Source organism: Hipposideros armiger, unplaced genomic scaffold (genome assembly GCF_001890085.2).
Source record: "Hipposideros armiger isolate ML-2016 unplaced genomic scaffold, ASM189008v1 scaffold_91, whole genome shotgun sequence".
NCBI classification, from domain to species: domain Eukaryota; kingdom Metazoa; phylum Chordata; class Mammalia; order Chiroptera; family Hipposideridae; genus Hipposideros; species Hipposideros armiger.
In genome coordinates, this window is record NW_017731441.1 from 1,142,665 (window position 1) to 1,158,639 (window position 15,975).

Below are 15,975 nucleotides of genomic sequence, written 5' to 3' on the forward strand. Positions count from 1 at the left end.
CTTTTGAGTATCATCCCAGGAGTAGAATTGCTGGATCATATGGTAATTATATTTTCAATTTTTTGAGGAACCAGCATACTGTTTTCCACAGTGGTAGTATAATTTTACATTCCCACCAACACTGCACAGGGGTTCCCAATTCTCATGTCATCATCAACACATAGTTTTCTTTTTTTTTTTTTTTAATACCAGCCATCCTATGGATATGGACATACATTTTTATATGTTTCAGAAAACTTTTATTGTTTTTCTGTGTGTGTGCAATGTGTGTGTGAACCAAAGAAGAGATTATCTAATCACTTAAACATCTGGGGAGCATTTTGATACCTGAATGCAATATACATTTCTGTATCTATTGTATGCATTATATTGAGGTAGAGATAAAAATCTTAGAAATTTGTTTGGAATTTTTTTTATATATACTGAAAAGACTTCTTCTAAAAAGCCAAGTAGATTCTTTCCAGGCCAATATTATCATTCCACAGTAACATCACTTTAGTAATTTGGGAAATTTTTTTCTTACATTTAGTTTTGTGTGTTTTTTTCCTTTAAACTCTATGACTTTTCTTCCTTTGCCAGAAATCACTTTGTGGCTGTCATGGCAGAAGATGGTAATTTGTGTATAGTGTTCTCTGAAGATTATAGCTCTTTGAGAATGAAAATTGTTGTTTCAAGAGCCATGTGACTAAAAGTGTTTATTCATTGCTATTAATTGTTGAAAATGAATGTATGTTGTTTCTACAGGGTCAACCAGGGCCAGTGGGTCCCCAGGGATATACCGGGCCCCCAGGGTTACAAGGATTCCCAGGACTGCAGGGCCGCAAAGGTGACAAGGGTGAAAGGGGCGCTCCTGGGATCACAGGACCAAAAGGAGATGTGGTATGGAAAACTGTAGATATTTCCTCTAATTTTATGAAGGACGGTGGGTGTCTTGGCCTTCATTAAGTTTATTTGCTTTCTTTATAGGGAGCAAGAGGCGTTTCTGGGTTCCCTGGTGCCGACGGAATTCCCGTAAGTTTTCTGTAAGATTAGAATTTTAAAACATGATATGCATGCGAAGCAGTACTTTTATGACTTAACTGAGACATCTTGAACTTAACCTCTTTTTTTGTTTATAACATAAAACTTGTGGGGCTATATGTGCGTATGTTTTCTCCTGGAATCCAGTCAAATATTGGACAAATTGTTTCCTTTGTAAACGTTCTTCCAGACTTGGCTTCAGAATTGAGACTGCTTTGCTAAAATTGGACATTGTTTTGTAATAAAAAGCTGCAGTGTTGCTCAGATATGCTCAATAAAGAGCCAGTCTTGAAATTTTGTTTGAACTATAAAACAACCTGAATATAAAGTAGCGCAGCCAAGACCGTGAATGTAATGAAGTCCTGCTGCACAAATGCAGTGTCTCAAATTCTTTGTAGTAACCACACATAAACGGGGAAAAAGAGAAGGCATGGCTTGTCCATGAGAAAAATCTCAAAATGCAACAAAATGTGTTTTTCTAACCTAGTTTACTTTACTTCTTGTAGCATAAAAAAATAAACAAAGCAGCCTGACTCACAGCCTGCTTCACAGGGATCCATGAGCAGATTTCCCAGGGCCGGCTTCCTGCAGAGCCCAGCCTTGGAGATAAATGTGTTTATCGCACATTCAGACCTGCCCCATCTGTCTACCACTGAAGTTTAAGGTCATCTGCTTCAGGATCCTCACACACAGATGTCTGCACCCTTTCCCTACATACACATGCTATCACTGTGCTCGCGCACACACACGCACACACCTATGCACGCATGCATACACATGCACACACCTGCACCCGTGTGCATGCACACGCGTGTATGCGTGCGTGCACACACTCACGCAGAGGGAAAATCTTCACACACACACACACACCCCGAGACTACACAAGCAGGGCTGCTCCCTTGCAGGAGATTGGAGGAAGAACATGAATAGAGAGTAGTCAGAGAATTCATGCTCTTCCTTCAGGTCTTTAACTCCGCATTTAAGGCTTTTGCCAACAGTAGAAGAAAGCGATCAGAGATAAAGAAAGGAAGCCACAATTATGAAGATGTGAGCCCACATGGCCGGTGATCCTAAGTGTTACCTGGATGGGGTGCTCAAATAGATACATAAGTTACCAAACACATAGCTATGAATAAATAAGGAAATAACATTCACATTAGTCAAAACCTTGAGAAATTGACACAGTTGACGAAGGTGCAGATTTCAAGGGTTAAATAAATAATGAAAGTAATTTTCTACCAGCTGCTTCAAACTAAATCACCCATTTTTAAAAGACTTTCTTGAACTCTTTGGACTGTTCATCAGTTTTTGTCTTTTGGAAGTTGAAATCTGAGTTTAAATGGAGTGATATTATGGGAAAATATTGTAACTAATCCGTATCATATTTTGTGTTTCCACTTCATACTGAGCATCGGAAGCAAATATTTCACAAATTAGGAAGTAAGTAGCCATCAAATGGGAGAGTGATCATGGTGAACAGATGACTGATCATTTTCTAAATAGTCTGTTTAGCCATAGAACTAAATGTCACCCACCATATCTAAGCAGTTAATGCATATAGCATTTGAAGAAGCCGGGTAATTTTAGCTGTTTAGAAGTTGTATGTAAAACTAATGGGCAGTAAAATCTTAGAGTGGCATCATATAGAAATGTATCTAAGCAGCTGAACAAAAGGAGATGGACATTTAGCTCAATATAATTGAAATCTTTCTTTGAAGTACCATTTCAGATGAAGATCAGGTTGATATGCAATTTCAAATGAATTCTAAGAAAGTCGGAAAGACCAATAGCAGACAGATAATTTATGAGAAGAATAAGGAACCCAATGGTACATTTTAATCAAAAACATCCCAGAATACTAGGATCCTGAGCAGAACACCTACAGAACTTTTTTTTTTTGTCAGACTGAATTTGAAGGCTTGGCTTTCGGAGACCCCAAAACAGAGGTCTTTACTTCAAACACCATCAGACAGCTGGCTCTCTAACTGCTGGAGATTATGCTCCATGATTTCCAGGTACAGCCAGGATTCCCTGATCCCTCAGAGGATTGACTGAAAAGTCTATTGGATCTCTTATCTGATGGTACCAGTTGAAGCAATGTCTTTGAACACCTCAAGCAAAGAGATGTGCAAAAGAAAGAAAAATTCTACTTTTCTCATTGTATTTCTTATTATCATTCAGGGTACAGGCACTACATGTAGGACTTGTTCATTTACCTTGAAATTTTCCAAATTCCTCAAAGCAAATCTAAAAGATATCCTCAAGGCCTCAAAAATCACTCTGGAATATATGTTAGGTCTATTATCAAGAAAATCAAAATTTGAGGGCCGGCCGAGTGGCACATTGGTTAAGAGCTGGCTTGGGACGCCAGAGGGCCCCGGTTCTGATCCCACATATGAGGGCCAGTGACACTGCCCTCTACAGCTAAGATGCTGAACAACAGCTCAACCTGGAGCTGGGCTGCCGGGAGTGGCCAGCGATGGTGTAAGCTGCAGCCCCTGCTGTAGTGGGTTGCCATGGGCTACTGTGTGTAGCCAGCAGCCAGCATGAGCAGCCAAGCAGCCGCCATGAGCGGCTGTCCAGAAGCCGGTGACTGATGTGCCTCGCCCAGGAAGAGCGCAATGATGGTGCCAACTTGGGCCAGTGAAGCAACGTCCTCCACAACTAGACTGGAGAACAAAAAGACAGCAACTTGTCTGTTCCCCTTCCCCCAATTCCCCAGTGCTGTTCTCATCCCCCAATTCCCCAATAAAAATCTTTAAAAAAAAAAACATCAAAATTTGAAAGCTATTACATAATAAGAAAGCATATATCTACACATCTATTATGCAAAGATATAGCAAAATTGGCTGTGGTCTCATAGTGCATAAATTGTAGATTGTTAACCAAACCCCCAATGTCTCCCAGAACCAGATGAATGCAGTTGAGAGGCCCACAGACTTCACCCGACCCTTTCTAGTTATTTGAAAGACTTTTGATCGTGTTGCCTTCCCTGTCCCACCAGACATCTCAGAACACCTGACTTGCTTTCAATTAACATTTAAAATCTCACAAGGAGCTTTCCCAAAGAAAGTAAAAAGAGAAAATCAGTTCTTCTACCTATGGCTAAGCCACTGATGAATTCCCAGGTGTGAATCTCCTGGTTAGGATGTGGATCTGTCCAACTTACCATCAAAAGTCAGTTGGTTACTAACTATTATTGCCCCAATAAATTTAATTTTTTTTAAAAAAGAAAGAAAGAGTATTGGTCACAACAGGTCAAGGTGCCCTTGTTGTCCCTGAGAAGGAGCTAGCTAGCTGCTTCTAGAATTTTTTCTTGAATTTTTAAACTTATCCTTACCTGCCCCTGCCACAGCCATTCTCCCAGTCACCCCATGAAGCAAGGTGAAGGTTTACTTCTCACCAAAACCTGTGGGACACAGAACTTTCTCTTGAAGGCCTTTCTTCTGCTTAGACTTACACCCCTATGCCTTTGTCTACTGAATCTTTCATTCATTCATTTGTTTATTCATTTTGAGCTGTCTTTTCTCTTGGATTCATGCCAGGGTCATCTCTTATGAGAAGATTATGAGAAGATTTCAAACCGTTATATCTCACAGTTACATGAAAACTAAACGCCTGTGGGCTGGATGACTCACTTACTTTTCTTTTTCCCAGGGACATCCTGGGCAAGGTGGACCCAGAGGACCGCCTGGCTATGATGGCTGCAATGGGACCAGGGGAGACGTAGGCCAGCAGGGACCCTCCGGCCCTGGGGGCTTCCCTGGATCTCCCGTGAGTATCATCATCACAGTTCATGCTGTCACCTGGTTAGCTCTACAACCTGGATAGCTGGCACTTGTCAGCAGAAATGTATGAAAGATGCTATATCCTGGGCTGTCATTCATGGGGCCCAGAAGGCCCAGCACAAGACCCTTTTAAGAATGTATCTTCAAGAAACTTTTGAGGAAGAATGGATTGCCTCCTGTTCACTTGCCATCAGGGGCTGCAAGCACATGCTAAGCCTACCTTTTACACCCTAAGAAAAAAATAGCTCTTGTCTCCTTAGTCAGTGATCAGGATGAAGCATACCTCCCTGATGACGTCTCCTTGCAGATACCTAGGCATACTTTTCCTGGATTTAAATAACTTCGTTTTCACAATAGATAGAAATAATTGGTTTGGTTTATATTGTTCACGCCTACATTCTCCTAAGTGTCACTTCATTTTCTCCCATGCTCCAATTCAAGTAACAGTGAATAATAGTGTAATAGTAAAACTGAAATTATAAAGCTTAAAGCTTGACAAAATTCTCTATTAGTCACCATATTTATAAGATTCTAAAATCCTTTGTGACGTGAAAGAACTAAGACATTCTTCAGCATATACAACATAGGAGTTTGTTTTGTTACTGGAAGAATTTTTCATATATTAATCTTTTATGGGGCCTCGTTTAGTTTTCAGGGTCCTACCCAAGAATCTTGAAACATTTTTCAGTAGTATATTGTTGCCCTCTTACCACCAAAATATTGCAAATTCAGGTTTATACTAACATTTTCTTCGGTAAAACTTTTTATTTAAAACATTTTTCGGGTGGAAGAAGAACAGTCATAAGCACCTCTCCCCTTGTATTCCCCTAAAGCTGACCCCTAATTTCTCATCATCATTAGATCTCTGCCTTCCAGTTCCCGCTTCATTGGCTTTTTTATGTGGTTCAGCTTTTCAATAAGCTACATCATTGTCTAGTCTAGTGTAATAAAAGAACTTCTATTATCAATTAACATTTTCATTACTTTAAAATATTGATTCTATATGTGGGTATTAAGACATTTATACACATGCATATGTATACACATATCATGTATATTTGACACAGTTTCGGTTTTAAAGAATGACGCGGTATCTCTCCCACAAATGGTGCTTCAGAGTACATGTGTTAATATTTTCAGTACACTAATGCCAAAGAAAACACAAAACAATATTACAAAGAAAAATAACATGTTGGTGTACTTAAGGATTAGTTTACTCAGCATTCATCTGGGTTTCTGAAAATAATTTAAATCCTATAAAGTATTCCCATTTTAACTTTGAAGAAAGATACTGGTGGGTAAATACGAAAATAAGTCTCACTGTTGAGTTTGAATGTAGGGATTGGTGTTCAGAATAACCTAAAATAAGCCAGAGAAGCAATTAGACATTACCCATAAAAGTCAATATTTAGTCATTCAGACCACTATGGCTGCACTGAATGTTAATGCACATTTTGTGTTTTCTCTTTCTACCGTATTTGTGCTACCTTAGGGGCCCCAAGGACCCAAAGGGCAGAAAGGCGAGCCTTATGCTCTATCTAGTAAGGACCGCGACAAATACAGGGTAAGTTTGTTAGGTCTTTCATTGCGTTAATTGATTTCAAGGTTTTTTTTCCCCAAATGTGTCACAAATCCACAAAAAAACAAAAAGTTGATATTTTGACTATTGTATGTATTTAATAATAACAATTTGAGCTGCTTTGTATATAAATGACATTATTTTTGTATGTAAAAATTTGGGGTATATTCATTTGGATATATCTGATCATCACAGCAAAAGGGTTAGAAATGGAACACCTGATTAAACGATCCATTGTACATTCCTGATTAATAAAACTAATTTCCAAGGGAACCCTGAGTTGTGAGAATGAATGGAATGGAGGAATGTATAGAATGATGGCATAATCCAAAACCATGATTAATTTAAAAATAATTTTATTTCCTTTCAGGATGTTTTCAATCTTATATTTAATTGTGGGTGCATCCCTTTCTCATATCACAATACCCCAGATATTAGGTAATTAACATTACCAAAGCCTATTAGGGCTGACATAACTCATACTTGTTTACAATATTGCAATAAAATGTAATTACATCTAAAGATGCTTAAAAACTAGAACACTGAAAATTATTTCCTCTCAATTAGGGTGAACCAGGAGAGCCTGGACTGGGCGGTTTCCAAGTAAGTTTTATTTTTATTAGAAATGTTCCAAACAAAATTTTAAGAATTCAGGACTCCAAATACCAGTCTACTTCTCTTAACAGTCTCTCTTTTGCTTGTCTCTAGGGGCCTCCCGGCCGCCCTGGGCCTATGGGACCGATGGGTCCTGTTGGAACTCCGGGAAGACCAGTAAGTACCACGTGCATGTGCTCACTCTTGGACCCTTGCCAAAGTGTCCTCTAGAGATGCAGCTTCCTCAACTGTTGATACAGGTGAAAGCTTCACAATACAACCATGATGCTTGTGGTCACTATAGAAAATGTCAAGACAAAACAGGTCATCCTTTGCATGCATTTTGGTACTAATAAGGTTGAAGCATGAGGACTCAGGGTTTATGGTCACCGTATCACTGCCAACCATGCCAAATTTAAACTGGGTGCTGACTGGGTGCCATTCCAGTCATGCACAAGCTCTCTCAGCCCCACACCTAATCAGCTGACAAGGGGCCTGTCATCTCTGGGCAAAGTCGACCAAGGTCCAACAGGGTGATAAGAGGGGAATGGGTTTTGCCTAGGCATGGCCATTATAGCAGGTGCATCACACCTGGGCATGGTCGTCATAGCAGCTCTGTCACACCTGGCCATAGCCATTATAGCAGGTGTACCACACCTGGGCATGGCTATCAGCAGGTATATCACATCCGGGCACGGCCATCACAGCAAGTATACCACACCTGGCCATGGTCATTACAACAAGTGAGATATTGGACATCAATTAATGAAATGGCCCTAGTGCCCCACCTGAATGGTGGTCTACAGGTGTTCACTCCCCCTGCAAATCAAATGATAGCGTGAGGTGCCAAAGGACAAATACGTGGATGAAGGTGGGCTTGCTGCAAGGAGGGCAGAGGTGGGAAAAGGAGAGTTTTTAGTGCCGATGCTGTCTGCAGGCTACTTGCACCACTGCACAAGGGACCCAGGAGAGGCACTGGCTACTTCAAGCCTCTGACTCTCATTCCCACATTTTTTAGGAGTAAGACAAGTGGGCCTTAAGTTACAAGAGGAGAGAGATTTAGACTATAGGTGAGAGAGACCTTCTCACACAAAACCATTGCTCAAGATTGAGGGCCACTGTCAGGGGAGGCTGTGGTATCCGTTTCTTGACAGATGTTGAGAAACAATGGAGACACATATGTTTGGGACCATTCAGTCATACTAATGGTTGAGGGTGTGAGTACTCATAAATTTCCTTCAGACTATAGATAATAATGATCATTGATTTTGTTTCTACAAAGTCAGTTTCCTTGGGGCTGTGAAAGTCATTTTTGCAAATAGCCCTCTGTTATGAAAGACTTGGCCAAATGAAATGAAACAAGGATTATGTGATGAGAGGTTCTTTGCTCTCCTATTGCGTATGCTTGCTGGCTTACTCACAGCACACGTACCACATGGTTTGGGGGGGGGGGTTATACTTTAAATACACAGTTCAGGGAAACATGAAATAACAGATTGTACCTGCTGGGTTTTTAGCTGATCTGACTCTTCAAATTCTTCATATGGGCCATTAAAATAGCCCCCAATTCCCCGCCTGTCCAGTTCTTTGTATTTAAGCACCAGTTGTTCTTTTCATGTGCTTACTCACTTTCAGCGTGGTGCTAACAGTGAGTGCTGTGCAGATAGATACATGGTGACATTTGTGGATGGGCTTTCAGCCCTGCAGTATTGGCCTATAGATTAGTTCTACCTGTGAACATTTGCTGACCCACCAGCAAACAGTGCTAGATTGTGCCCCATGGGGAACCCCAGAGGGTGGCAGGAGAAACGGTCTCTGCACACGCGGGGCCTGCCACCTTGCAGAGGGAGCAGGGCAAACATGAATAGGACACGGGTGAAGTCAAAAGTCTAAACTCAGAAAAGCAAACCCGAAACAGCTGTGCCTGGACAGCTGGTAAAGTCTGAGAACTGGGCCTGACCCCAGTCCTTGACACTCCAGCCGTTTCTCCCTGCTGAGACAAATGTATCAGAAACCTCCATACATACTACATGGTGTTCTAAATATACAGTAAATGGCTTTCCCAGAACTTTCTAGCAGATGTTATCTGGGTCCTGGGATAAAGAAAAACAATTTATAAATTTCTTTGTATTTGTGCAGGGACCACCTGGACCCCCTGGACAAAAAGGACAGCCCGTAAGTTGGTTGTTGAGGAGGAGGGAGAGGGAGGAGGAGGAATTATGTATTTGTATATATCTTTCTAGACCATGGAAACACTCAGTTGACAACTATGTGTTGTTTATTTCATGATGAGAACCATTTTGTAGGTTTTTAGGACTTAGTGTTATAAATTCTAAGTGGTCCACCTGGAGCAGCTGGCACATGAAATAAGTGGATGTGTTAAAGGATTTGTTATTTGAAAAGTCACATAACATTCGGTTGCATGAAAATCAAACTGATGAATGTTTAATTACAAACATAGATTTAGGGACAGATCATGTTTATCTCTGTGTGTTAATTTACAAGAATGGACAAAATTGGCTATGTTTCTGTAGAGGAGAGGGTAGCATTCTTACCTGGGTATGACTAGGTTCTACAAGCATCTCCAGGCATAGATATAGTCAGTGATTTTCAACTCAGGCTAGAGCCCAAAGCTGTACTGTTTCTATCAGAGAAAGACTGTTAAGTTGGCTGGAGAACAACAAAGTAAGTGACTTATTAGAATGTGGAGATAGAACTGGGGTTCAGCATGATCTGGGACAGTTGGATAAATGTCCAAGGCAAACAGTAGGAGGTTGGTGAGGAAAGTATTTGATCAAAATGCAACGTGAGTTGGAAATCCTGGGCTCTGTTACCAACGTTCAAGGACCATTCCATGGCCTGCACATGGCTGAGGACATCTCACAGCCTGCACATTCCCATGCCTGCTCCATGGAAACCCCATCTCTGTGACCTCCTGGGGACCTCAGCTGCCACCACCCCCTGGTCCCCCAGCTCCCATCACCTCTGACACAGCTTCCGGCTAGGGATGGAGCTTGTTAAGGATGCTGCCCTCACCACTGGGATCCCCACTGTCTGGCAGCCTCAAGCAGGGTGGGAACGGCCCAGAGCCAAGAGAAGCGGATGTAGGATGGGGCGGCCCAGCCCCAAGGTCGCCTCAGATCCCCACTTGGCTGCAACACAAACAACCCTCATCCCTGACCAGGTCACTTCCTGGTGACTTCGACAAGCAGCTCATGAGGCAGAGGGACCATAGGAGGCCAAGCAAATCACATTCTAATCTAGCCTGGCTGTATTTCTGTGCTTTGATTTCAACTCCCAGCCAGGTGGCAAAGAAGCAAAAACAGCAAAAATTAATTAAAGGCTTTTTTCTTTTTTTCAGAAAATCTCTGGGCATTGCAAGGGGCAGACAGTTTACTGCAGAGAGAAAGATCAGATGGGACCCCACATGGTCTTTTGTCAATATGGGAATGTAAAGACCCTAGAAAAGAAACAGTTGCTTGGAGTTCAAAGAAAAGAGGACTATTTCTATAACATGCATGAATTTGTAGTACAGGCATACCTACCTTATTTTATTGCACTTCAAAGATGTTTTTTACAAATTGAAGATTTGTGGCAATCCTTCATTAAGAACGTCTATTGGCTCCATTTTTCCAACAGGCTCAGATGATGGTTAGCATTTATTTAGTAATAAGATTTTTTTTTAATTAAGGTATATACATTGTTATTTTAGACATAATGCCATCATACATTTAATAGACTACAGTATAGTGCAAACATAACTTTGATATCTTTTATATGCACTGGGAAACCCAAAAATTTATGTGACTCACTTTATTGCAATATTTACTTTATTGTGGTGGTCTGGAACCAAAACCACAGTATCTTCAAGGTGTGCCTGTTTATTGTTTCATATGTACCTATTTTAGACACCAAGGTTGAGTAAATTCTCTCATCCATGGCAGCTCCACTTGTGAAACTATTAAATACTTGCTAAACTGCTTGGCCTAACTTTGCCTCTAAAGCAAAAAAGGAAAATCAAGAGGTTGTATAAAACCCAAAGAATCACCATCACCTAAAATCATTAAAGAGTAGGAAATGTTTATGTGAAATTAGTATGATCGTACCAAAATGGGAAATAGCTGATGCAGAAGAGAAAATTAATCATGATCTTCAAACATGGGACCCAGTGGGGGGGGAAATGGCTGCTTTCTAAAGGTAAAGGAGCCAGACCCGAGAAAATGCGTTGAGTCGCTAATCTATAGAAACCATATATGAGCAATTAAGGAGTCGGAAAGACCTAGGGTTAAATCGAGCTCTGCCACTCATCAGCTATGAGGCCTTGGTCAAAAGATATAACAACTTCATCATCCATGATGTCCAAACTCATCGTGTGGTGTATAGGATTAAAGGGAGAGTGAAGCATTTAGCATGGGCCCTGGATTGTTATTTAACATGCAGCAAGTATAAGATCAATAATATATTCAGTTTTCTGATCATCAGGATGTTTGAATAATAGAATGTATTTCAAAAGGCAAACAGTAAAATATTCCCAAGGGTGACAAAATAACTGCTCTTAGTCCACTAGTTTTGAGGTTTTGCTTAGAGTATAAAATAAAAATTTCTTAAAAGCATATCTGTGTTAAAAGAATAGCATGTCATTTTTCTGAACCCCAGAATTTTCATCATTTAGGTTTAATCTTAGTGAATGCTCAGAATGTATACTGTGAAGTGCCACTTTTCTGAATCCCAGTTTGCTCCTATTCATATTATGCGATATCTGGACCCGGACTATTATTACACAGTTTACAGGTAGAAATAGCAAAAGAAAAGACGTTAACTTTCTTTTGGTGTCAATTAGTTTCTGGGAGGTGAAGCTAGAATATTTATGCAAGGATAGTTGCTCAGTAATGTTACAAAGAAAATTATTTCGCTGTGATTATTGACTTTTAAAAACTTACAAAATCTCATTGATCTTTCAGGGCAACAGAGGACTTGGTTTTTACGGAGAAAAAGGCGAAAAGGTAAAGGAAAAGGAAACTTAATAGACTAAAGCAGAGGCATGCAGTGTTTGGTAGTTAGGAAATACATGATTTTAATATGTATGTTCCATAAACATGAATAGTCGTGTTTCATGCTGTTCTCTTGGGGTGATCTGCAAACAGACCATTTGCATAGAAAATGATCAGTGATCATTGTAAAGTGCCAACTTACCAAACATGCTCCAGTGGTAGTGATGGAGCAATAAGACAGTGAAAGTGGATCATCTAGGTTGGCCCCAGACCTCTGACACAGACATAAGTTCAGCCATCTTCTAACATGGGGAATCCAGAGGTGATTAACGAAACAGAAGCCAGAGCCATAAACTAATGTGGAGCCAGCTCAGGGACCAAGGGACATAACCAGCTCTGCCTGGGCTCAAAGGCAGGGAAGAGGACCACGTGGACTTTTATAATTACCCACAGTGTCAGGATTCAAAGACCACATGGCCTTTGAGAGGATCACTTGAAATCACGTATATTGAAAGCTCAACATGGCATCCACACCCAATGAGCAAAACCTCACCAGCACACAACCTCATTGCATTCACCCCAAAAGCTACATGCCCACTGTAAAACAGATTTGTTCCTCTGGCCTCGTTGTTTGAGCATTTTCATTTTGTTTTGCATTTTACTTTTTGATTGAACATTACACTAAACTTTCACTACTCAGGTGTGAAAATTGCATTGTTCTTTGCAGTAATACCATACAAGAAACTACAAGAGAAAAACATTGAAAGCTCTAAATACATGAAAATTTAAATTCCTATACAATGAAATATAACAAAATAGTAAAATAACATAGAAAGAAAAATCTGGGAAGAAATAATTGGGTAGAAAGGAGAACAGTCACATTAGATAGAATGGAAATGAAGTTAATAATCTACAAAAAGTTTATTTAAATTGTTAATTAAAAAAGAAAAACCTCAAGGTTCCAATAGGTAAAGAGGAGATAAACAAATAATTTAGATTTTTTTTAGGTATATTAGTGAACACTCAGAATACACTGTGGAGTACCACTTTCTGCAGCTAATACATCATCTCAATTTGTTCCTGTTCATATTATGTGATATCTGGACTCAAACTGGTATTATATACTTTAATGTGGAAATAGCAAAAGAAAAGTCCTTACCTTTCTTTTTGTGTCAATTAGTTCCTGGGAAGTCAGGTCAACATAGTATGTTAGGATACTTGTCCAGTAATGTTGCAGATCTATAGGTTTCACCATCTGTGCGGCACATAGAAAAGTGTTTCTTGCTGATGATAAAAATGCACATTAAAACAATTGAGATATTATATTTATTGAAGATGCTTCTTTTTATCCCAGACAAGAAAAAGCTAAAGACGTTCATCACCACCAAACCAGTATTATAAGAAATGTTAAAGGGACTTCTTTAAGAAGAAGAAGAAATGAAATCTTACCATTTGTGACATGCATAGACTTAGAGGGTATTAGTCTAAGTGAAATAAGTATGATTTCACCTATATGTGGAATCTAAAAAGCAAAGTAAATGAAACAAAACAGAAACAGATTCGTAGATGCAGAGAACAAACTGATGGTTGCCAAATGGAAAGAGGACTGGGGGACTGAGTGAAAAGGTGAAGGGATTAAGAAGTATATATTGGTAGTTACAAAATAGTCATGAGATGTAAATGTACATCTCAATATCACAATATATACTGTACTAAAGTACAGTATAGAAATAAAGTCAATAATATTGTAATAACTGTGTACGGTGCCAGGTGGGTACTAGACTACACAGGGGATCACTTTGTAAATTATATAGATGTCTAACCATTATCCTGTACCCCTGAAGCTAATATAAAATAATATTGAATGTAAGCTGTAATGGAAAAATAAAAAATAAATTTTTAAAAAATGAGCAGAGGATCTGAATAGGCATTTCTCCAAAGAGGACATACAGCTGGCCAATAGACACATGAAAAGATGCTCAATGTTACTCTTCAGAGAAATACAAACTAAAACTACAAAGAGATATCACCTCACAACTGTTAGAATGGCCATCATCAATAAATCAACAAGTGTTGGTGAGGATGTGGAAAAAGGTTATATAAATGTCTAACCTCAATGCTGTACACTTCAAACTAATTTAAATTGAATGTCAACTATAATTGAAAAATAAAACCTGAATTTTTAAAAAAACTGCCTTTTAGTATATAAAAATACCTTTAACTGGTGAAGTAGTGGTGAAACTAGAGCAGTCTTTCATTTCTTAGGCATTACTTATATCTTGGTACCAATCTCGGAAAGCAATAGAGTGATACATATAAAGACCCATAAAGACATTTAGCCTTTAGCCCTCAGACCTAATGATATCCTTGTATAGAAATTCATCATAAGGAGGTTATTCCACAGAAGCAACTGCAGCCTCAAATTGTGAACAACCTAAACAATTTTTATACAGGCATTCTAAATTATTATTAATGCAAGAAGGATACAAATAATTTTGCATCATGGTTATTTCATTTTAAATTATGAGTCGTGTTTTATATTATAAATATAACACTACAAAATTGGTGTGCATGTGATAAGTAATACGCAAAGAGAAAAAAAGCAGTTTGTGGTGGGATTGTGCTTTTATTCAAGTGTGGTAATGTCTTTCCAATATAAAGACTTGTGCTTTGCTAAAATAAACTATTCACAGGGTGAGATGGGACTGCCAGGACCCAATGGAATTCCATCAGACAACCATGATGCCAGCACCGGGCCCATGAAGGAAATATTCCACCCAGATCAATATAAGGTAAAGGGGTTTGCCAAAATTGACTGTATTCCCCTTTGAACTAGAGAGAGAGAGAGAGAGAGAGAGAGAGAGAGAGAGAGGAATAAGGGAGGGAGGGAAAGAAGGAGGGAAGGAAGGAAGGGTAACTTTCTTCAATCTTATTCAAACAATCACATTCGAAGTGGAAAAGGCCTCACCATCAAGTTGTGCATGAGAGCACAACTGTTCATTCAGTCCAGTGACTACATTAGTCCACATGTTAAACAATTGTAACACAGTTGAAACAAAACAAGGATTTATTTTTAAAATCTCCCATCTATCCTTAAGTACATGAGTCTCCAGTGTAGACATAGGTTATGGTCAGAGCATAATTCAAATCCAGTGTATAGACCTATCTGACAAAATGTTGTAGTCTGAAAAATAAACCTACTTTTACTCTTCACAGACATAGAGCATCACTGGGTTGTTGTTTTTTTACCAAAGTTCATTTTCCGGCACTTATAATGTCTGTTAACGTTTCATTTGATCAAAAAATGTTCTCTCGGAGTCTGAAAAAAATCAACATCCTGCTGTACCACTTCCCATTCAGATGGGCCACTTAACCGTCCTAAGCTTTCATGTTCTCTTGGACCAAATGAAGATAGTAATACTTACATTGTAGAGCTGCGGAGTGGATTACAGGAGGCCACGGGTGAAATGCCCACTATAAAGTCAGGCAAATCAACAAGAACCAAAACAAAAACCCCAAATAAAGAATATAATTCCCAACACTCAAGTATCTGTCAAGATGGGGTTTGAGTGCTTAGTCGTGGATGGGAGAGGCAGGTATGATGACCACTGCGTGAATCCGGGCAGCTGTGGCTGAGTGATAAGTGACCTGACAGTTGACAAAAGTGACCTGGGAGGTGGCTGGTGCAAGACAAAAGTACCAGAGGAAAGTGAGCGTGTACAGCTGAAAAAGCAGGATGTCCCTGGGCAACCAGGCAGGAGCAGAGGCTCCACTGAATTGTCAGGATGGATTCTGGGCAGACCTCTGCCTCCTAGAGGTGGCCTGACCATCAGCCAGGAAGGGCCTCTGTCCAGGAGCTGAGGATGGAGCGGGGCCAGAGCAGGTTCTCTCCATGCTGAGATGATGCTCAAGCTTCCAAAACACATTTCCTTTTCTACAACCAAGAGGGAATGGTTCTGTGGCTGGGACCCAGCCAGCCTGCAGGGGGCAGTCTTGGGCTGCA

At 39.9% G+C, this 15,975-nt stretch overlaps 1 protein-coding gene across 1 annotated transcript in view; it reads left to right on the forward strand.

The window, feature by feature from the left end:
• Nucleotides 1–15,975, forward strand: part of COL4A2 (collagen type IV alpha 2 chain) — a 188,063-nt gene that overhangs the window by 108,976 nt on the left and 63,112 nt on the right. Inside the window, exons 5-13 of the mRNA XM_019644780.1 lie at nt 745–879; nt 967–1,011; nt 4,678–4,794; nt 6,301–6,372; nt 6,955–6,990; nt 7,096–7,158; nt 9,121–9,156; nt 11,943–11,984; nt 14,666–14,764. Of these exons, the coding sequence (XP_019500325.1) occupies nt 745–879; nt 967–1,011; nt 4,678–4,794; nt 6,301–6,372; nt 6,955–6,990; nt 7,096–7,158; nt 9,121–9,156; nt 11,943–11,984; nt 14,666–14,764 (645 nt within the window). The remainder of the gene's footprint in view (nt 1–744; nt 880–966; nt 1,012–4,677; nt 4,795–6,300; nt 6,373–6,954; nt 6,991–7,095; nt 7,159–9,120; nt 9,157–11,942; nt 11,985–14,665; nt 14,765–15,975) is intronic.